General features: G+C 43.9%; 1 protein-coding gene across 1 annotated transcript in view; it reads right to left on the bottom strand.

The window, feature by feature from the left end:
• ADAMTSL1 (ADAMTS like 1) overlaps positions 1–21,982 on the bottom strand; it is a 505,479-nt gene that overhangs the window by 87,455 nt on the left and 396,042 nt on the right. Inside the window, 3 exon segments of the mRNA XM_043486937.1 lie at positions 6,579–6,713; positions 11,010–11,189; positions 20,269–20,397. Of these exon segments, the coding sequence (XP_043342872.1) occupies positions 6,579–6,713; positions 11,010–11,189; positions 20,269–20,397 (444 nt within the window).

Here is a 21,982-nt window from a genome sequence, read left to right as displayed (position 1 = left end):
TTACTCCTTGGAAGGAAAGTTATGACCAACCTAGATAGCATATTAAAAAGCAGAGACATTACTTTGCCAACAAAGGTCCGTCTGGTCAAGGCTATGGTTTTTCCAGTGGTCATGGATGGATGTGAGAGTTGGACTGTGAAGAAAGCTGAGTGCCGAAAAATTGATGCTTTTGAACTGTGGTGTTGGAGAAGACTCTTGAGAGTCCCTTGGACTGCAAGGAGATCCAACCAGTCCATACTAAAGGAGATCAGCCCTGGGTGTTCATTGGAAGGACTGATGTTGAAGCTGAAACTCCAGTACTTTGGCCACCTCATGTGAAGAGTTGACTCATTGGAAAAGACCCTGATGCTGGGAGGGATTGGGGGCAGGAGGAAAAGGGGACGACAGAGGATGAGATGGCTGGATGGCATCACCGACTCGATGGACATGAGTTTGAGTAAACTCCGGGAGTTGGTGATGGACAGGGAGGCCTGGTGTGCTGGGATTCATGGGGTGGCAAAGAGCCGGACATGACTGAGCAACTGAACTGAACTGAAAAGACTGAAAAGACAGCCATTGACCAAAATCATATTTCTGATAAAAGACACATATCCAATATATAAAAAGAGCACTCAACACTCAATAATAATTAAATAAAAAAACTCAACTTAAAAAAAATAAACAGGGCAAAATTAAAGAGACATTTTACCAAAGAAGAAATCAGGATGGCAAATATGCACATACAAAGCTCAACACTATCAGTCATTAGGAAAAGACAAATTAAAACTACAAGAAGAAACTACTATAAACTTAGCAGAATGTCTAAAATTAAAATGGCCAACTATACTCTCTGCCTGCAATGTAGGAGACCTGGGTTTGATCCCTGGGTCGGGAAGATCCCCTGGAGAAGGGAATGGCTACCCACTCCAGTATTCTTGCTTGGAGAATTCCATGGACAGAGGAGTCTGGCAGGCTATAGTCCACGGGGTTGTGAAGAGTCAGACAGAACTGAGCGATTTTCACATACTGTGTGTAGGTAAGGATGTGGAGAAACTGGAACCATCATACACGTCTGAGAGGAATGTAAAGTAGGCAACCACTCTGGAAAACAGTGTGGCTGTTTCTTAATACGTTAAACTTACACTGACCATATAATGCAGTCATTTTACTCTCAAGTATTTAATCAAGAGAGATGAAAGCATGTGTCCATACAAAAACTAGCCCTTTAATACATTCAGCAGCTTCATTTGTAATACCCAGAAATGGGAAATTACTGTTCTGTCCTCCCACAGGTGAGTGGTTGAACAAGCTGCAGTGCATTTGTTCAATGGTCGCTAATCAACAATAGAAGGAAATGTGCTATTGATGCAAGTTACAATGTGGGTGAATGTCCAAATAATTGTCCTGAGTGAAAGAAGCCAAATTCCCCAAAGTATGATTCCTTTTTTAAAAATAACAATCTAATCTATACTGACAGCAGATGAGTAGATATTTGGGGCTGGGTAGGGGTGTGAAAGAACAGTTACAAAGGGGCACAAGGTAACTTTAGAGAACAATGCACCTTCATAGGTGCATCCATATATCAAAACATCAAATTTTAGACTTTATATATGTATCACTTATTATATGTCTATTATCTCTTAAGAAGGTTATTAAAAAACTTATATGTCATACCCCAGTGTTTACAGCATTATTATTTACAATTGACAAGACATGGAAGCAACCTAAGTGTCCCTCAACAGATGAATGGATAAAGAAAATATTGTATGTCTATACAATGGAATATTAGCCAGCCACAAAGAAGAATGCATTTTTGCCATTTGCAACAACATGTATGGACCTGAAGGACACTATGCTTAGTGAAATGGGTCAGACAAAGACAAATATTGTATGTTATCTCTTACAAAAATGAATATAAAGAAACAGAAACAGACTCACAGATATAAAGAACAAACTAGTGGTTACCAATGGGGAGAGTGTGGAGGGGAGGGACAAGATAGGAGTAGGGGATTATAGGTGGCGCTAGTGGTAAAGAACCCACTTTCCAGTGCAGGGGACAAAAGAGACCTGGGTTCATCCCTGGGTTGGGAAGATCCCCTGGGGGAGGAAATGGCAACCTATTCTAGTATTCTTGCCTTGAGAATCCCATGGACAGAGGAGCCTGGTGGGCTACAGCCCACAGGGTCGAAAAGAGGCGGGCATGACTGAAGTGACTTAGTACGCACCTGTTTGTGTATGTTTGGTTCTCTAAGTTCACAGAAAGGAATGTGATAATTTGTTGGGAATATCCCCTGGAGGGCTTCCCTGGTGGCTCAGAAGGTAAAGCATCTGCCTGCAATGAGGGAGACCTGGGTTCAGTCCCTGGGTTGGGACAATCCCCTGGAGAAGGAAACGGCAACCCACTCCAGTACTCTTGCCTGGAAAATTCCATGGACTGAGGAGCCTGGTAGGCTACAATCCATGGGGCTGCAAAGAGTTGGACATGACTGAGCAACTTCACGTACGCACGTATCCCCTGGAGAAAAAAACAGCAACCTACTCCAGTATTCTTGCCTGGAGAATCCCATGGATAGAAGAGTCTGCCAGGCTAAAATTCAAGGGGTCTCAATAGTCAGATAGGACTTAGCGACTAAACCACCACCAGGGGATTAAGAGGTACAAATTACTATGTATAAACACCATTAAGTGAAATATGTTACAAACAGTACTTAGAGTACAGTTTCATTTTAGATAAAACTATATAATGTATATATTAATGACTATGAAAAAGATACTTGTGCTGGTTACTTCTGGGCTAGGTAATTATAGATGATGCTCATTTTCTTCTTTTTGCTTCTATTTTTTAATTGCTCTACAATGAAGATGTATCACGGATATAATAAAAACTCCAAAAAAAGTTAGTTTTCAAAAAATATCGATGCTAATGCCCTATAAATGATACTGTGAGGAATATTAGTCTTGGGCCTTAGTGGCCAAAAGAAATATTTAACAGAAGGCTGCAAAAGGGTTTAGGTGCTGTGGAGAGGCCTGAGACGCTGCTGCTCTGAAAATGGAACCCTGTAGGCTACTGCTTGGGTCTGACCACCACAGGTGGCGGCTGGGGTGCTGGCCTTGCCTCCCAGAGCAGTTGGCGCTTTAGGCCTCCCTGCACAAAGAACAGATGGAAAACAAGGACAAAAAATTTAGCATCTGCCTTGCTTGGGACAAGGGATTCAGTTAGACTGGGTCAACTCTGCTCGGTCAAGCCTCCATTGGACATTTTCCACGTCAGGGTCAGACAGCGAAGAGTGTGAGGGCAGTAAGGGACCCGCTCGTCCGAAGACTTCATTTACAGTTATAGAAAGTGAGGCTCAAATGAGCTCATGGCCCTGTCACTCAATCAACATTCCTTCTTGAAAGCTCTAACAGTGGCTTGAAGTGAAATCAATGCTAGACTATCTGAAAACCAAAACAGCCATTTCTGGAGCAGACGCACCCTCTGGGAATCTTAGCACTCAAACTGTTATGGAGAAGAGTTGATGCTGACATATGGCTTTAAAACCCCCAAATCTCCCTTCTCCCCTTCCTCTCGTGAAAACACGAGAATCCAGCCCATGAGTTACTGTCCCTGAGTCACAGAACCATGGAGTTCTTTGAATCTGTTGCAGCAGATTGTAGTTGGGAGAACTACATACACATGAATCTCCACATTTACTGGCTATGATGGGGTTAGCAAATGCTTTTATCCTATATATCAATCGCCACACGCTTGGTTAGAATGTTAAAACGAATTCCAAGGCAGAGCCTGGACTGAGTGAGTGTCATGATTGATTAGGGGTGTCTGGGCTATGGAAGGGGTGATTAACAAATATCTTTACCACATATTTCCATCTTGATCTAGAAAATCTGTTACCCTCAACCTAGTGTTTCTTCATTAAGTCTCTCCCACTATTGATTAACTCACTCTTACAGCATGTCAGATTAATTATTTCAAATACTACTTTAACTATATCATCTTCTTACTTAAAAAAACTCTAAAGTTCTCTCCTCATTTCTCACATAGAAAATTTACCCCCTATATCTAATAATCTAATAATTACACGGTTAGTAGCTCAGTTGTGTCTGAATCTTTGTGACCCCATGGACTGTGGACCGCCAGGCTCCTCTGTCCACGGAATTCTCCAGGCAAGAATAAATACTGGAGTGAGTTGCCATTCCTTCTCCAGGGGATCTTCCCGACTCAGGATTGAACCTGGGTCTCCTGCATCACAGGCAGATTCTTTACCATCTGATCCACCAGGGAAGCCCCTAATAATTAAGGTCCTCCATAATTTGATGCTATTTATCACCCTGAGCAACCCTTCACAGAATATCCTCTCTGGCCTCTGGCTTATTTCCTATACCCAGAATACACACTCTGGTCAGAAAGAGCCAGCAACAGGAGCTAGGGATGGGAGCTAGATCAAAGGGGAACATATGGGTGAACAGATCATGCTGAGTCACTAGTCAGCCAGGGAGGCCTATGATGGACGGGAGGCTGTTAGAACAGCCAGGGAGGCTGTTGTGGTAAGGGTTGGAGTCACACCTGTGTGGACAAGCTCTGGCTGAGGCTTGCTCTGTGTGAAGGCCTAGCTTCTATCCCAGTTGAGCTGCCTTAAAGCAGTAGGGTCTTACAGCTGTTCCTGAACAGACACCTGATGCATATCCCACACGTTTTAATTTCTGGGTTCATGGCATCTTCCTCACTTCAGGGCCTGTTTTTTTCCCTTTGTGTCTATTTGAATCCCCACCCCCATCCTTCAGTGCTCAGCATCAAAGCAGAACAATGAGGCTCTGGCCTGTCTCCAGCGACCTGTTTCTCAGGGTCTTGATACCTGACACCATTCCCTAACTCATCTCCACAATTCCACATGGATCTCTCTTAGTTCTATGGTGTTTCCAAGTCTATATTGCCCATGCAGTTACACTCAGGGACTTTATGGATACTGCCTCTGAGATCTATTCAGGTTGAGTGGTCTAAATGTGAACGAGGACATTAAGGTGTCTCTTAACCATTAGATTTAAATACCAGTCTAAGGTAACAAAGCACCACAAACTAGGAATGGAATTCAGCAGCTTAAAGCACAATAAATTCTTACTGCCCATGGCGAAAATGACACAAAATATTATTCCAGAATAAGGGAGAAAGAAAGTAAAGCTATCATGGAAAAATATGAGCAGGTTAACTTTTCCAGCATGCTGAATGGCACCTGAGCAATCCAAGAGTTACTGAACTTGAAAATAAGCAATTGCTGTACACCCTGCTAATGACTGGGCAATGATAGTAAGTTATGACACTCTCCCATGGTGATGAACCTAAAATAAAAGTTTACAATGCACACATTTAATCTGGAATAAACTTACCATTCATAATGCCAAGATAAAAAAAAAAAGAAGCAGGTTTAAATGCCTATGAATTCTGATCAACGTGATGTGGAAAAAATTCAATACCAAGTTTGTTATGAGAAACAGAATAGGGCTACTCATTACTATATCTATGCTTTAGTTTTATCCAGATCAGAAACAGAAAAACCAGAAGCTTTTGCCATATGCCTGTATGCATTCTTTGCTAATTTTAGATGTTAACAAAAAACTGAAGGTAATCTTTCTGTGCTATAACCCTAAAGATACCAAGCCTTGTGGCCATGCTGATAAGTTATGATCAATATTACTGAGAAACCACTGGCTTCCTATCCCCTGTTAGCTGGCACAGAGAAGAGTAGAGGAAACTTCAACATTGAGTCAAGGGAAGAATTCTAGTTGCCATGACCGACATCTGGGGCCACATACAGTGAGCATGGAGACTTCTTCCATTTTGTAGGCCTGTTTTCCCCAGGCCTTTGAAGGCAGAAGAATTCTTTTTCATCTTGACCATATCTAGGGGTCATGCTGGGGGTGGAGGTTGCTCTGGCATCCCCAAGGCTCTGGAGTGAGGGGCCCAGAATGTGGATGCCCTAGAGCAAGTTTCTGCTACAAGAAGGTGCCAGTCTCATGGGCAATAACTGGGTGTAGGCTCCCAACGACAGACAACAGGGAAAGTGCACCTAGTGGGGTTACTGAAACACTTGCCTTGAGGAGTCTGTCTGGGTTGTTTTTAGGCCCTACCTACAGAAGGAGGTTTAAATAGATTGCCTGGGTTAAAGGAGGTACTGATACTGCAGTTTTCTCATTGAAAGCTGGTTATAGCTCTATTGAGGTAAGAAGGGGTCATGGAGCACTGGGATACAGCTGGTGATGGGGAGAAGAGAGGAAGGAACTGTTTTCCACTGCTGTATCTGTTCTCTAAGTCCAGCACCATCAGTCTGATTGAGCGGATCTGGACTGTGGCACCAGCCCAAGAGGATTCAGAGAGGAGCCCTTTCCGACTCTGGACAGGCTCAGGTCCAAACTAAGAACTAAATTCACCTCATATGGAAAGTCAGCCAAGTTTCCACTGGTAAATCTGGATTCTGTACACAATTTAGTGATTTCCTGTTGGCCACCCCCCACTGCTGCCTCCCTCCCACCTGCGAGTAGTCACCCATCCATAAATCCTGTCCAGCCCTGGATTTCTGCCCAGTGTTCCAGAGGGTTGGACTCACCAAGAAGAGCGGAATTCCCAGGATCCAGGACCAGCTGTGTTCCCAGTGGAGACGTCAGCACTGAAGGAAGGTTCGGTCCAGTGGCTGAGAGCAGGGCCCGGATGTCGTCCAACCATGTGGGGACGTGGGGGGGTTCTGTGAGAAGGAGGACGGGGCATCAGGCAGGTTAAAGCATAAAGGCTTTAAGGGGAGAGGGAGAGGCAGCCATGCATGGAAGTGTGTCCATGTGTAAGGCAGGTGTTACTGTTATTACCTCTAACATCACTTTGCCTAGAGAGAAGGTGTTCCCATCAAGGTGAGTCTGAATTTCAAACACAATACTTGATGTCTGAAACTGTACAGTCAGTGATAAGAATCAGGCATGTTGATTTCTGGAGTTCCTTCCTTACTGTATACCACTTGCTACCACAGGTGCTCTATAAACACATAGCTAAATGAAACTATATTAAAAAGACACTTTGAAAAAGCCAAAGCTTCTTCAGAACTATATGCCAAGTCCTGTGCTAAAATAATTTTCATTCCTTGTTTCATTTAACTCTTAAAATGACCTTTAGAGGGAAGAATTTTGTTATTGTCCCCACAGGCAGGGATAAGTTACATGAATTTCTTATTTCTAAGATCATGTGAGTGGCTTTTTTCTGGGAAGGAAGGGGTACAGTTGTGAGGCTAGGGATTCACTTTGGGATCTGGATTTTTATGTCTAAGTAAGACCAGAGAAGCAGTTCAGGGATGATGTGTTAGTGAAAATCTTGTAATGAGTCAGGGCTGATGTAACCAGGAATCAGTTAACCAGAGCTAAATGTAACAGAAAGGGAAGCACAGTGGCGTGCTTATTAATTTCCTTGAGCAAATAAAGAGGCAAGCAGCTGCTAAATGCAGTGGTAGGATGATCCCAGATTCTGCTGGGAAAGAAGCAGAACTCTGCTCCCCGCTCCTCCTGAGTCTCCTGGCACACGGCAATTCACACTCCAACGCCAACTCCCACCTTTTTCTCTAGAGCACTTGTTGGAGTGGAAAGAGAAGCAGAAAGTTTGTCCTTGTAATTGATGGTCATTTCAGCAGTGTTCAGAGAGGGCCTGCTGTGTGCTTGTCACTGTGTTCAGTACTTGTTGGAAATGGTAAATAAGTGAGTCACAGTGGGGCCTGGATCTACTTCAGAAACCTGTCTTTGACTGCAAAGACCATCACATACAGAAAACAGTGATGAGCTTACGTATTTATATATAAAAATTCAACATTATAAAGACACTATATATAGTCTATATAATTTGAAAATATTCTTTATGTGGTATAGGGTAAAAACATCATGATTGGATTCAGGAACTCGATTTGAGCCATGGCTCTTTCATTCACTAACTTGGGCAAGTCACAATCCCTCTAAGCTTTAGTTTCTTCATCTAAAAATGATTAAAAAAAAAAATAACCCTCATCATTTCCAAGGTCTCTTTCTACTCTGATATACCATGGTTTTAGGACTTGATACTGATAGTTTCTTCAAAATTAGACTCTCTCTCTCATCCTTTTTAATATTCTTTCAAAAACATTGAAATTGAATATTGAGGGAAATGGAGTTCCCCCAATAATACAGAAATGGAATATTCCTTCAAGAGTGTTATAATTCAAGAAGGCTTTGCTTATTTATTAGTAGCCAAAAGGGGAGGTTATGGCCCATCTTTAAACCCATTGATCTTTCTGGGCCAAATGTCAGTCCCTCCTAATGTCCTTACAGCTTCTGTCATAGTTTACTTCTTCAGGGACTGTCCAGCTAATCTTTTGAGGGAACTGTCAATTCCCCAAGGACAGAAGTCACCTCTTGTGTTTATCCTAAAGCTCTACATGGGACTCAGTGGCAACACTTAATGAACAGCCATTCAGTGGCTATATGAACCCATGAATGAAAGTTGGCCTCATGACAATGCAATACTCCACAATACAGGTTAAACCATGGGCCTCATGAAACCTCAGCTTTACACATGAAATCCCTCATTTAAACATTAAGACACATTTGGGGCTGATTAAAAAAAAGAGAAATATTACTCCTATGTCCATAAAGTACCAAACATAATAGGAAATACCATTCCTATCTCCATAAAAACTAACAAACTTTGATGAATCAACAGGACTTCTAATTGAGGAAACTAAGAATCTAAATAGTGTTTTTTTGTTTCCCCATCCAGTTTGATTAAAATGGGAAGACTTCATGCTCTTCAAACTCCGCGTTCATGGTCATACTGAATTAGCGTTGGAATGCTGCAGATTTGGCTCCCAGAGCATACACACTTCATAGGCAGAGCTACATTAGCAGCCACACTTCCTACACGTTCATCTCTGTTAGCAGAGGTGATCAGGAAGGTTATTAGAGAGGAAATCCCCACAGTAAGCACCATAACTCAGTGTGGGGCAACAGTCTGGGGCCTCAGGCTCCAGACGAGCAGCTCAGCCAGAAAAAACCCAACACAAAACAAATGACATCCTTCACGGAGCTGATTTTCTGCGGCTTCCTAATATGACTGGAGGTTTATGCAGCCACTGTTGAGATGAAGACCCACGTGGGCCTCTGTGAAATCTGAGTGGGCAGGGGTAGACTCTATGCTTTGCTATATCGTCATTGGGGTGTGAAAATATGAGTAAAGTTTACTTACTTTCCCCTGTGGAAGGCCAGAATATGTGTATGTGCGGTATGTAATTATTCATATTTCTCATCTTTTCCTCACCCCCCAAGAATGATGGCTCTCTCTTAGTGAGATAACTAGCATACATGCTCTAATAATTGCCTTTTTTTAAAAGTTTTTTTTTGATGTGGACCATTTTTAAAGTCTTTCTTGAATCTGTAACAACATTGCTTCTGTTTTACATTTTGGTTTTTTGACTGCAAGGCATGTGGGATCTGAGGTCCCTGACCAGGGATCGAACCTGCACCCTCTGCACCGGAAGGTGAAGTCCTAACTACTGGGCCATCAGGGAAGTCCCCTCTAATAACTGCCTTTAAAAAAAAGAAAGACAAAAACAAGCTTCTTTATCCCCCCCACACTACCCCCAACAATTCCCAGACTCTGCTAGGAAGAGAAGTATAGAGTCTGAATCTCGGGAAACCAAAGAGGTGTAGATGCAACATGACTGAGTCCAGCCCTGGGCGTCAGTGAGTGCTGGATGGTGTCCTGGCAATTGCTATTATTTTTAAATAACTATTTTATGCCAGGAACTGTGTTAGACTCTTTAATCAGGGGTCCTTGTGTCTGGTGGTGCTACTGTCTGAATGTTTGTGTCCCCCAAATTCATATGTTGAAATCCAAATCCCTTCAAGGTAATGATAAGAGTACCTTTGGGAGATGATTATGTCAGGAAGGTGGAGCCCTCATGATTGACACTGAAGTGAAGTCGCTCAGTCGTGTCCGACTCTTTGCGACCCCGTGAACTGTAGCCTACCAGGCTCCTTCATCCATGGGATTTTCCAGGCAAGAATACTGGAGTGGGGTGCCATTTCCTTCTCCAGGGGATCTTCCTGACCCAGGGATTGAACCTGGGTCTCCTGCATTGTAGGCAGGCGCCTACAGGCGTCTGAGCCACCAGGGAAGTCCTGATTGACATTAAGATCCTTATAACAGAGACCTCCGAGAGCTCGCTTGTCCCTTCTGCTATAAGAGGGTGCAGTAAGAAGCCACCATTCTGCTGCCATGGAGAAGGCCTTCACCAGTCTGACCATGAAGGCACTTGGATTCTAGACTTCCAGTCTCTAGACAGGTGCTGTTATCTAAAAGCCACCTGCGCTCAGTTGGTCAGTCCTGTCTGACTCTCTGCGACCCCATGGACTGTAGCCTGCCAGGCTCCTCTGTCCACGGGATTTCCCAGGCAAGAATACTGGAGTGTGCCATTTCCTTCTCCACGTAAGTCACCCAATCTATGGCTGCTTTCCTATAGCAGCTGGACCGGACTAAGAAGAGGGGTACACATGTGGACTTAAGGTGGACTAGAGTATATACGAACTTCCTAAAATTATATGAGAAATTTTGTACTTACGAATTTTTCTCAACAAGGTAGTCTGTAGTTTTTGTCTGAATCTCAAAGCAGTCCTTAATATAGAAGGAGTTAAGAAAAACTGCCTGTTACCTCTATTTGTACCTCCCCTGCCCGCCCACGATGGGCAATCTTGTTTTCTACACAGAGACCAGGATCTAAGGCTTAGCAAGGTTAAGTGATTGCCCAAGGTCACACAGTAAGTGGTAGACCCAGGGTTCTAGCTGACCTCTGCTTGGTTTCTTGGCCCCTCGGTTTGTGTTCTCTCCACTGGGAGGCCCTAAGGTGGGGAGAAGTGAAGGGATGTCGATTTTACCTTCATGCATTTAATTGGATCAGGGGCAGGAGGCGGTGAGGGTGGGTCAGACAGTCACCCCAGTGGGGTCCACCAGGGGCAGCCAGCCTCAAGGTGTTTACCTAGGATGAGGAGCTCGCTGCTCTCAGTCAGCTCCCCGTGCAGATTGGCCGCCTTGCAGGAGTACCGGCCCTGATCCAAGGAGGACACGGCTGTAAGCACCAAGGCGCCCTCCTGCAGAGGGGGAGATGAGGCCAGTTTGCTTTTATTTCTGAACCAGGTGACTTCAGCTTCAGGCACACCTAGGAGGAAAAAATAAAATAAAATAAATGCATCAGCCACCACATTCAGGTGCCCTGGAGATATTTATAGCCTCTTGGTGGACCCGCCCCAGGGCTGCTCTGCAGGAAGCATCTGCCTGGGCGTCTTCTATGCTCCTTCGGCCAAACTAAATAAGGTCTCTGACCTCTCAGCTGTCTTGAGATCTTTTGCCTTTAAAAGCTTCCAGAGATAAGGCAGGAAGAGAAAGACTGGTTAAAAGAAGAGGAAGAGGGCAGCTGAGAAAGGCACTAGCCAGGGTGGAAGGAGTAAAGCAAAAGCCTTTGGAGAAAACACCTAAGAATGAAATCTATGTATCAGTGAAAATGAATAACTTGAGAACCAAATGAAACAAACCTAATGCAGAATAAGAGAAGGCAGATTCGAAACAGCATACACTGTATGATTTCATTTCTGTATGTAGAAAAGAAAAACTGGTAACATCAGGCCCTGTTGTCAGCAATCAGAGTGGGGGGTTCCTCTGAGGGACTGGGATGGAAGGGAGGTGCTGTCCCTGAGAGTGGGCACATAGAACCTGGCTGCTAGTAGTTGCTTTTTGACTTGGGGGCTATGTTTGGTGGGCTTGGGACCTTTACAATATATGCACTTTTCAGTATAAATATTATACCTCAGTAGAAAGTTAAAAGGGGTCCATGGGGTCACAAAGAGTTGGACATGCCTGAGCGACTGAACAAGAAAGTTAAAAGCTACAGATTATTAATATATTCATGAGCCAGACAAATGAAAGCTGCTAGATCCTTACCAGAGTTGGCACTCTATGTAGAAAACAAGGTCACACAGTAAGTGGTATTTTTTGAGGCCTAAGTATTTTCTTAGAAAAAGAGAAGATGGAACCGTGGCATGAGGTTCATCACTACAGAAAAAGAGAGACAAAAAGGGAGCTCTCTGCTCTCTCCTCAGTTCAAGTTTATTATTGTGAGAGAGCTGGGGAGAGTGCGCACATCTGAACTGGGGTGGGGTTCCAGTCTTTGGAAGTTAGGCTCTGTCCTCAAGGGCTGTTATGCACTCGGTCTTTGTGACCTCTACAAATGCATATGTTGGCGTCCTAACCAACCTCAGTGTGACGGTGGTAGGAGATGAGGACCTGGAGATTTTTAGGTTCAGATGAAGTCCTCCTGAAGGGAATGTCCATGGCATCAGTGCCCTTATAAGAAGAGGCCCTCTCTTTCTCTTTCTTTCTCCTTCCCTTTTTTCTCTCTTTCCCTCCCTCCATCATGTGAGGACACAGCAAGAAGACAGCTGTCTGCAAGCCAGGAAGAGAGTCCTCCTCAGGAACTGAATGGGCTGGCACCTTGATTTCGGAATTCTCAGCCTCCAGAACCATGAGAAACAAACTTCTGTGGTTTAAGCTGCACAATCTGTGGCATTTTGTTACAGCAGCCTGAGTGACTGAGACAAGGGAATGGCTTTCATTCCCGAGGGAGTTTCCCTGCGGGTGGCATGCCGGCAAGCAGTCCTCAGTTTAGGACAAGCCTGCTGAGATGGTCTCCATAGGAGGCTCCAGGGCAAGCCCGGCTCTAGTGAGCTGAGAGACAGGAACGATGTGGCGTGAATTCAGTCTCCAGGGAGTGGACAGCTGCGCTTTTGTACTTTGTAGCTTATTGACCCATCTCACAATGTTTGCTCATGAAACTTGTGGACATGTATCCAGGGCATGTTTAGAAAGTCAAATCCAGGTAAATGGGGTCAAAACCCAGAATAGGCAGAGCCAGAACTTTAGTCCTGTACTTTCTCAGAGTTCGGGATGGATTTTGCCCTTGGGGCAGGGGCAGCCTTACCCTTCGTGGGCAGCCTACAGCTGAGAATGCAGACACCGTCGTGGCGTCACCTGTGTGCCCACTGCTTGTCTCTGATGAATAAAATGTACTCAGAGTCTCCTCTGTAACAGCCAGCTCTCATCCTGAGCCCTGGAGCACTTGCTGCTCCTGGGATCCCAATGGCAGGAAGTGGGGCTGTGTGGGAGACTGCTCTCTTGTTGCCTCATTAACAATGAACTATTCTGCATGAATTCACTGGTGTCCTGGCTGCCCTGCTGCTTCAGGCATGGTTTCCAGTGGTGGAATGGTCGCCTATGGTGGGCAGCCCAAGCGTTTGGCCAAGCTGTAGAGCTTTTCTCTCCCTGTCTACAAGGAACAGGAGAGTGACTCTCTGGTCCTCTTTTTCTGTCGAGGCGCAGATTACCCATAATTCACTGTGGATCCCTAGGGGCTGGTGGACTGGCTGGAGGAAGGAGGCAGGTCTGTTAAAAGAGGGAGAGACTTGGGTACCGCAGCCCTGATCCATCAGAGAGGCACACACACACTGTGAAACTTGACGCTCAGGTGCGTGAGAGGGGCCAGGCTGGTATTATTGTCTCTAAACACACCTGGAGTAAAGATGCAGGTGAGAGGCAGGAAGGCTGATTTTTCATTGCAACACCACTAGAGAGAGCAAGAGCATCACAATGCCCCACCATGCCAGCTTAGACTGTGGACTCTGAGCTCCGATTTCATGTTGGGGGAAAAAAAATCCATACCCTTTAGGAGAAAGCCTTTGTAAAGTAAGTTGAAAACACCCCCCCCCCCCCACATCAATTCTCTCCTGAAAGTGCAAGGAAAAATGAGGTTCTACAAACCAGCTTCTGCAAGTATTCACCCTTTTCCCGTCACCATAAACTGCTCACACATAGTACCTGTCAATGGCACCTGCCTTGGAGGAGGTCTGTGGGCAGCAAGCGCACAGTCCCTGATAGGAACTGAGGCTGTTCTAGAGCGAGGAGGCAGAGTAAGAGACATGGACTAGTGGGCTGTCAGTTCCACAAGCAGATGGTAGGGGTGAATGCTCTGTCTCCATGATGGTGCCCATAGGCCATGACTTGTGTGCCTCCAGGGCCAACATTGTGTTTACATGGTCAGCTGCCACAGCCAGACTTGCAGCCCCCCTGTGTGACCTTCTTTGGTCAGGGAAGCCAGGGAGAGAGACAGGGATGGTGAGAAAGAGAAGGAGGAGGAGGGAGAGAGATGACCCAGGGATGCAGCCATTTCTCATGTTTCCAGGAAGTGGGGGTAAGCTTCTTCCATTTTTGTCATCACTCTTGGCCTCATGCCCTTATGAAATCAAGTCTGTTTAACAGGACAAAACAGAGTCTTTACCAATAGGGCTGAATCCCTCAATTGAGAGCAGGGGAGTTCATGGGAGAAAAGGACATGTTCAGGATAATGAAGGTAGATGGAAGGGACCTCCAATCTCTAAAACTGGGACCACAGAGAGACAGCAGTGCTGAGGGAAGCCAAATATTATAAGGATCATTCTGTGATAGATTAGCAAACCTCTCTTAGACTCATTCAAACACAGACCTGCATCAATAATTTACCAATGCTGCTGGTGTCACATTTTGAAGGATTCCTGCCTGGGACTGTGTGCTTTAAAGAGAATGACACGAAAAAGATGCTTTGGAATGACAGCCAGCCCTGCCATGACTGATTGTGATGTATTACAAAGTTGGAACAAGGGAACAGGGAAAAGAAAAATGAGGCATCTTTTTTCTTTTTCTCTCAAGACATGACAATGATGCCTCAGAAAATATCATCAGCCCTCATACACGCCAGAGTCCCTTGAAAAGGTACTATATATACACGCCTAACCCTGATGCTTAGAATACTAAGACATCAGGAAGGCACTGAGGTCAGAAGCTATACATATCCTGAACACATCAGAGGGAGAAAGAACATTAACTGAATATTTACTATAAGCCAAACATTTAATAAACATATCATACATAATCACAGAGTTACCATGAAGCATTATTATTAACCCCAGTTTACTGATGAGGAAATTGGGACTCAAAAAGATTATGAAATCTGCCCAAAGAGACATTAGTTTGGATTCCCGAATGATTACATGAGAACAGAGTCCCTTTCCACTTTGCCACCAATCAGGGACCTACGGATGGTCCCTGGGGATCCAAACTCAGTACATTTGATGCCATGAAACCCCATTCTAACAAGTACATGACACTGTCTGCCATCATACGAGACTGCCTCCTTTGAGAAGCTCTGAATTGCTGCATGTTATTTCTGGTGACAATCCTTAAACACTCTCTGCTTCTGGAATTAACCTTTCTACTATAATTGTAACATCAAGATTATTGTTAGGGGGGAAGTTTCTAGAATCCATTGTTAGTACACTTGGTGCACTTCTCACTTGGTGAGAAGCATATCAGGTTGTAGAAGATGATTTTTTCCCTAGCCTGTTGTGATATGACAGCACATTCTACAGAAAGAAATGTTTGAAAAATGACAAAAAACACACTCTACTGCAGAGCAAAGTCCAAAGCTATACTGTTGACAAGTTAGTTGGATTGGCTCCACACTCTGGACTCCCTGGTATGATCTGTGTCTAAAATAGGAAGTAAAAGGACCTGCTTTTACTTTTCCTGCTTTGTGGCATATCTTATCAACAACACAGTGGTCTCCCTGCTGCTTGAAAGGATCAATAAATGAGTGTAGTCATAATGGGCTGTAACTTGATTTGATTATGAGGATTAGTGCTTTTAATATCCACTGAGCTGCCAGGTAGGGTGATGCTATAATAATCTTTTTTAAAAATCCCAGATAGGATATGCTTGTTAACTAGACCACTTGTTATACTTGGAAGGCTGCCTGCACCATGACACCTTGTCAACATCTTGAGGTGGGGCATCCACTGAAAGGCACACCTTGACATGATAAGTTCTAGAAGTTTCTTTAAAGGCTTGGTGCAAGACAAGGAAAGAATATAGTAACTTAAATGTCAATCTGAGCAATTCTAAAGAACCATGGCAGTCTCGTAAGGAGGCTTTTAGTCTTCCACATTTCTTCACACTAACTGTGGCAGATGCTGACAGCTATTCCTTCTTTTTCCTGGGTACCCAGCCTGGGCTTCCCTGGTAGCTCAGATGGTAAGGAATCTGCTTGCAATGAAAGGAGACCTGGGTTCAATTCCTGGGTTGGGAAGATCCCCTGGGGAAGGGAATGGCAACCTACTCCAATATTCTTGCCTAGAGAATCCCACAGACAGAGGAGCCTGGCGGGCTACAGTACATGGGATCATAAAGCGGCGGACACAACTGAGCGACTAATACCTCCTCCTCCTCAGCCTGGCAACATTCCCCAACAGCCCTTGGCAACTGTGAGTGGCCATGTGACTAAGAAGGAATCTGAGAAGCAGTAATGTGTGCTACTGGCTTGGCCAAAAAAGTTTGTTCCGGTTTGCCAAGTATCTCCCTTAAAACCATTTCAACCATCCTCTACACTTTGTTTTCTCCTTGTCTTATTCACAGGGTAGAGAGAACCTCTGGGGAGACCTTGGAAGGCATGTATTCAGGAAAATAGAACCACCAGTGTCCAGGGATACTGAAGGACTGTTGGGGGCAGACCCCTTCCCCTCCAGCTGTCCAGGACCACTCTTTGGACTCCTAGGTAGGCAAGTAATAAACTTCTATTGTGTTTGAGTCATCATTATACATTTGGGGGTCTACCTGTTACCATAGGCTAGCCTTCCTGGCTAATACACTGCCCATCATTGACTCCTCAACTATTTATTTCTACACGACTAGTCCTGACAATTTTATATCCTAAGTAGGTCTTCAAAAGCTTCCCCTGTTCCAAAATGTACCATAACCTAGGAAAGCATAAGATTTAGCTCCTGCCTACTGTCCCCCACCTCTCAACCACAAGTCACCCTACTGTCTTCTAGCCTCTCCATCTTACAGCCAAGCCAGCCACATTTCACTTCTTTAAATGCAACATACTTTTTCTCAGGCCCTTTGCACATCCTATTCCCAATGACTGAAACTCTTCCTCCTCCTCTAACCCCTTATCTCACATTCAGTTTTCTGAATTCTTCTCCAATAGAGAACAAGTATGGGAGTGGTATAGGAGACTGAATCACTTGTCAAGAAAAAGCCTCATCAGACTTGTTGTTTAATGGTTTTTATGTTTAAGGGTTGGGAATAATTTGTGAGTCTGCATTTTACATGTTGAAAGCATACATGTGCAAAAGCTATTTAATGAAAAACTGCTAACAACTCAAACATGTAAGGACATGAGTTATTCTATGTAAATTATGTGATATTCTTAAAATATACTATTATATAGCCATTAAAATTATATCACAAGAGAGTCATAAAAGCCACTTGTAGCATCAAAGTAAAAATAGTTTCTTCTGCTATTTGGTATTATAGCTGTCAGTATTTCGACTGGAGACTCAGCTCAAGAATGATTTCTTTGTCCAGTAAATTCACAGACCAACAGTTTAATCAAAAGCAGGCTCTTTCCCATCTATGTTGAATAAAAGTGAAAGTGAAAGTGAAAGTCACTCAGTCATGTCCAATCCTTTATGACCCCATGGACTATACATGTCCATGGAATTCTTCAGGCCAGAATACTGGAGTGGGAAGCCTTTCCCTTCTCCAGGAGATCTTCCCAATTCAGGGATTGAACCCAGGTCTCCCACATTGTAGACAGATTCTTTACCAACTGAGCTACAAGGGAAGCCCATGTTGAATAAAAACTTTATTTAATAAAAGGCATAGTGACAGAGACACAAATTTATTTTATTTAACTATGATTAATACAAACGGTCCTATGAATAAAACTAAGTTTTTAGTAATGCAATGTGCATGGCCAGGCAAAAACTGGACCTTACAACCTAGGATTTCACTATCAGTTACCAAGAGTGAATCTCTGGATGAAGTTGGAGACATGGCGCTGGGTGGCCCAGAAGAGCTGACCAAAGCTGTTTTGACTTTTCTAGTTTTCCTGTGATAAATACTTTTCCACCTGAATTCTGGTTCTTTCAACCTCCTTCAGATGCTCAAGTCCTGGTTTTGCTGCCCTTTGCTTCCCACTCTTTTAGTCCTACCACTCCCAACACTCAAGAGGAGACCCAATATGGTCCATTATATTGGGAGACCCATCTTATCTCCAGTTGGTGTTCTGTCTTCAAGGCACATGTTCCTAGCGATCAGATGGGGAGTGATGGTCCTGCATAAAGGATCTGGCCTTCGCCATCAGTCTGTGTACAGAGGGGCAACTCATTCATGGGACACCCTGATTGAGAGTATAGAGCTTGAAGGGATTTAGTTCTACAGGCTTTCACTGAGGCGGCTGGATGCCAGGCCAAGGGAAGCTTTACCAAGAAGAAGCTAATGTATTATGACAGAGAGAGATTTATATTTTGGGCTTCCTAGAGCTACCAGAACACTTCAGAGAAAACCGGACCTCCCTGTTCTTAGGAAACAACATGCTCTAGATGAAGATCTTCCTCCTACTTCTTCTAAAATGGATTCTCTCTGGCCTTATAAATCACAGGTGGAGGTAAACTTTCCAAAGCTGGGGCTGAGATCTAAGATGAAGAAACACCCAGAACAGGGGCTGCCAATGCCTGTCCTCTTTTCAGACAGGGTATGACGTGGGAAACTTGGTTGGGGTGCCATGCGAGGGTATATCTGAGGAGGACAGCAATCAGGGGACTGTTGCTGGGCCCTGGCATGGGAGTCATCTATTTCCCCTTTGTGTCGCGGCAGTGAAAACCCTTAGGGCAGACAGGCCAGCAGTTCACAGGAAGGGAGATTGGTAGCTAAGCTTTGTGTCATTCTATGTGGGTGTTTTCTGTTTTTAAATTGAACGTAAATGCCTTTATGAAGGGCATACTACCACCTCCTCTGGTCTACTCCTCCTCCACTTTCTGACTTCCTGGTCCCTAGAGGCCTCTGAGTTTACAAGAGCTACCCAAAGGCAACATCTATATCACACGTCCAAGGGAAGTGGCTGTTTTCATAAACAACTCCTACAACACTTCTGAAAGGAGCTTCCCTGCTGACTCAGCAGTGAAGAATCTGCCTGCAAGGTAGGAGACCTGGGTTTGATCCTTGGGTCTGGAAGATCCCCTGGAGCAGGAAATGGTAACCCACTCCAGTACCCTTGCCTGGGAAATCCCATGGACAGAGGAGCCTGGTGGGCTACAGTCCATGAGGTTATAAGAGTCAGACACTAAACCACCACCACCCACCCATTTCGAATGTAAGCTCCAGGCTGCTGTTGTTCTTACCCCTGCCATCCACTCCTGAGCTTTCCCCCACCACTGTCCTGAGTTTAGGCCCCCCGTACCTCTGCTCTCAACTACTGCTGTTCATCGCTACTGTCTACACTAAGCATTCTTCCCTGGGAAGGCAAGAATACTGGAGTGGGTTGCCATTTCCTTCTCCAGGGGATCTTCCCCACCCTGGGGTAGAGCTCATGTCTCCTGCTGGGCAGGCAGATTCTTTACCACTGTTCCATCTAAACTACTGTGGGTTCTTTTATATATATATATTTGGCTGCACAAAGTCTTCATTGTGGCATGTGGGCTCAGTTGCCCCACAAAAATGTGGGGTCTTAGTTTTCTGACCAAGGATCAGACCCATGTCCCCTGCATTGCAAGGCAAATTCCCAATCAGTGGGTCATTGGGGAAGTCCCTAAACTATGATGGCTTCTTAACTGGCCCCTCTCAGTATTTTTTTTTTCTTCAACCTATTTTATACACTGCACAACCCCTAATGCCACTTCCAACCTGCTTTGTCTGAATGCCTCATCCAAGTGTTCAGAGTCTCCCATGGCACAGTAGCAAACCCACGTGACTAAAGTTTAAGCCCCTCTACCCACCCCATCTCTGAGCTCCGTGTTCCCACTAGACCAAAGCAGTCACATTTCCCTTGAAGTCCTGCAGCTCCCCTACTTAAATGATTTTTCTCACATTCTTTAGTCCATTGGAACACCCTTTGTCCCCATCCTTGCATGCTCATGTTCTATCAGTATGTGGGATGGAGATAAAAACCACCTCTTCCCCCACATTTATCCCAGTTTTCCTCTGATCAGCTTCAGTAGCACTTTCCACTTTCAGAGTGACTGAGTGTGCTTGACTTGCTCTAGTAGCCCCAATTCCCTGAGAGCAGAATTTGTGCTATCTTTTCAGCCCCCAACCTAGCACAGGGCTCCATTAATATCTGAACAAATGAATTAACAAATGAATGCATCTCTTACCTGCAACTTGGCAGTTAATAGTCACATTCACGCCTTGTACTGTTTTGATAGTGCTTCCTACATCAACTGTGATTGCAGGCTCCTCCGTGTTGATCACCATCTCTCGGGATGTTTTCACTAGTGGCTTTCCTGAGGGTGAGACAGAATGTGGCATTTTATTAGATGGGGGGCTTTGGACACTCCCTTGAAACATGATCGACAATGAACAAGGGATATACCCATCTTTTTCCACTGACCATGTTTTCCTTTTCTAACTGTAACTATAAAAACCATCCACCCATCTGCTTATCTAGCTACCACAGAATTGTCAGAAAAAAACAAGGATTGAAGAATCTGAGGCCGGAGCAAGGCAACAGTTGGGATGATTTGTACATCTTACCAGTAAACTACCAAGGTTTAGTAGATTCCATTTTCATGGAATTAAATTTTTATTTTTAGATAGTTGCAGAGTCACATTCAGTTATAAGAAATAACATAGAGGAATACTGTGTACGCTTTACCCAGTTTCTTCCAATGGCAGTATCTTACTGGTATCTCATGATATCATGACTAGGACATTGATACTACATTTCCATCGCTACAAGGATCCCTCATATTGATCCCAGCCCTGCCTTAATCCTTTGGCAACCATTAATCTGTTCTCTATTTCTTACACTTTTGTCATTTCAAGGATGTTACATAAGTGGAATCATACAGTATGTAACTTTTCTTGATTGGCTTTTTTTCACTCAGAATGACTCTCGGGAGATTCTTCCAGGTCTGACATAGTATGGTGGCATGTATCAGCACTTTGTTCCCTTCTATTGCTGAGGAGTAGTCCATGGGATGGATGTACCAAGTATGTTCAGCCATTTACTTACTGAAGGACACGTGGGTTGTGTCCACATTTTGGCTATTCAAATAAAGCATATAAAAACATTCCTCTCCAAGTTTTTGTGTGAACATTTGTCTTCATTTCCTCTGGGAAAAATGCCCAGGAGTGTAATTGCTAGGTCACATGGTAGTTACATGTTTAGATTTTTAAGGAACTGCTGAACTGTTTCCCCAAGTGGTTGTATCATTTCACATTTCCACCAGTAATATGTAAGTGATGTGGTTTTTCTGCATTCTTGTCAGCATTTGAGTTTTACCTTTATTTTTATTTTTGAACTTTTAATTTTATGTTGGAGTAAAGTCAGTTAGCAATGTGATAGTTTCAGGTGGACAGCTAAGGGACTCAGCCATACAAATACATGCAGGGTCTATGATATATTCTGAGTTAATTTTTGTGTAAGGTGTGAGATTTAGGTCAAAGTTTGTTTTTTGCCTATGGATACACAATTGTTCCATGACCATTAATTGAACAAGCTATCTTTCTTCCACTGAATTGCTTTTGCATGTTTGTCAAAATCATCTGGGTACATTTCTGTGGTTCTACTTCTGCATTCTCCTTCTGTTCCAACCAATTTCAAGATATCAATACCACACAGTCTTAATTACTGTAATTATATAATTATCTTGAAATTTATTCTTGAATCTGATTCTTCCCACTTTATTCTTCGCTATTCTAGTTTCTTTGCCTTTCTACATACATCTTAGAATAATATTATCTACAGCTATAAAATTTTGCTGTGATTTTGATAGGAAATACATAAACATCTATCATTTTAGAGATAATTGACATCTTTACTGTGTTGAGTCTTCCAATCCATGAACATTGTGTGTCGATTTATTT

This window comes from Cervus canadensis, chromosome 14, assembly GCF_019320065.1.
Source record: "Cervus canadensis isolate Bull #8, Minnesota chromosome 14, ASM1932006v1, whole genome shotgun sequence".
NCBI lineage: Eukaryota > Metazoa > Chordata > Mammalia > Artiodactyla > Cervidae > Cervus > Cervus canadensis.
This window is presented reverse-complemented; position numbering and strand designations above follow the sequence as displayed.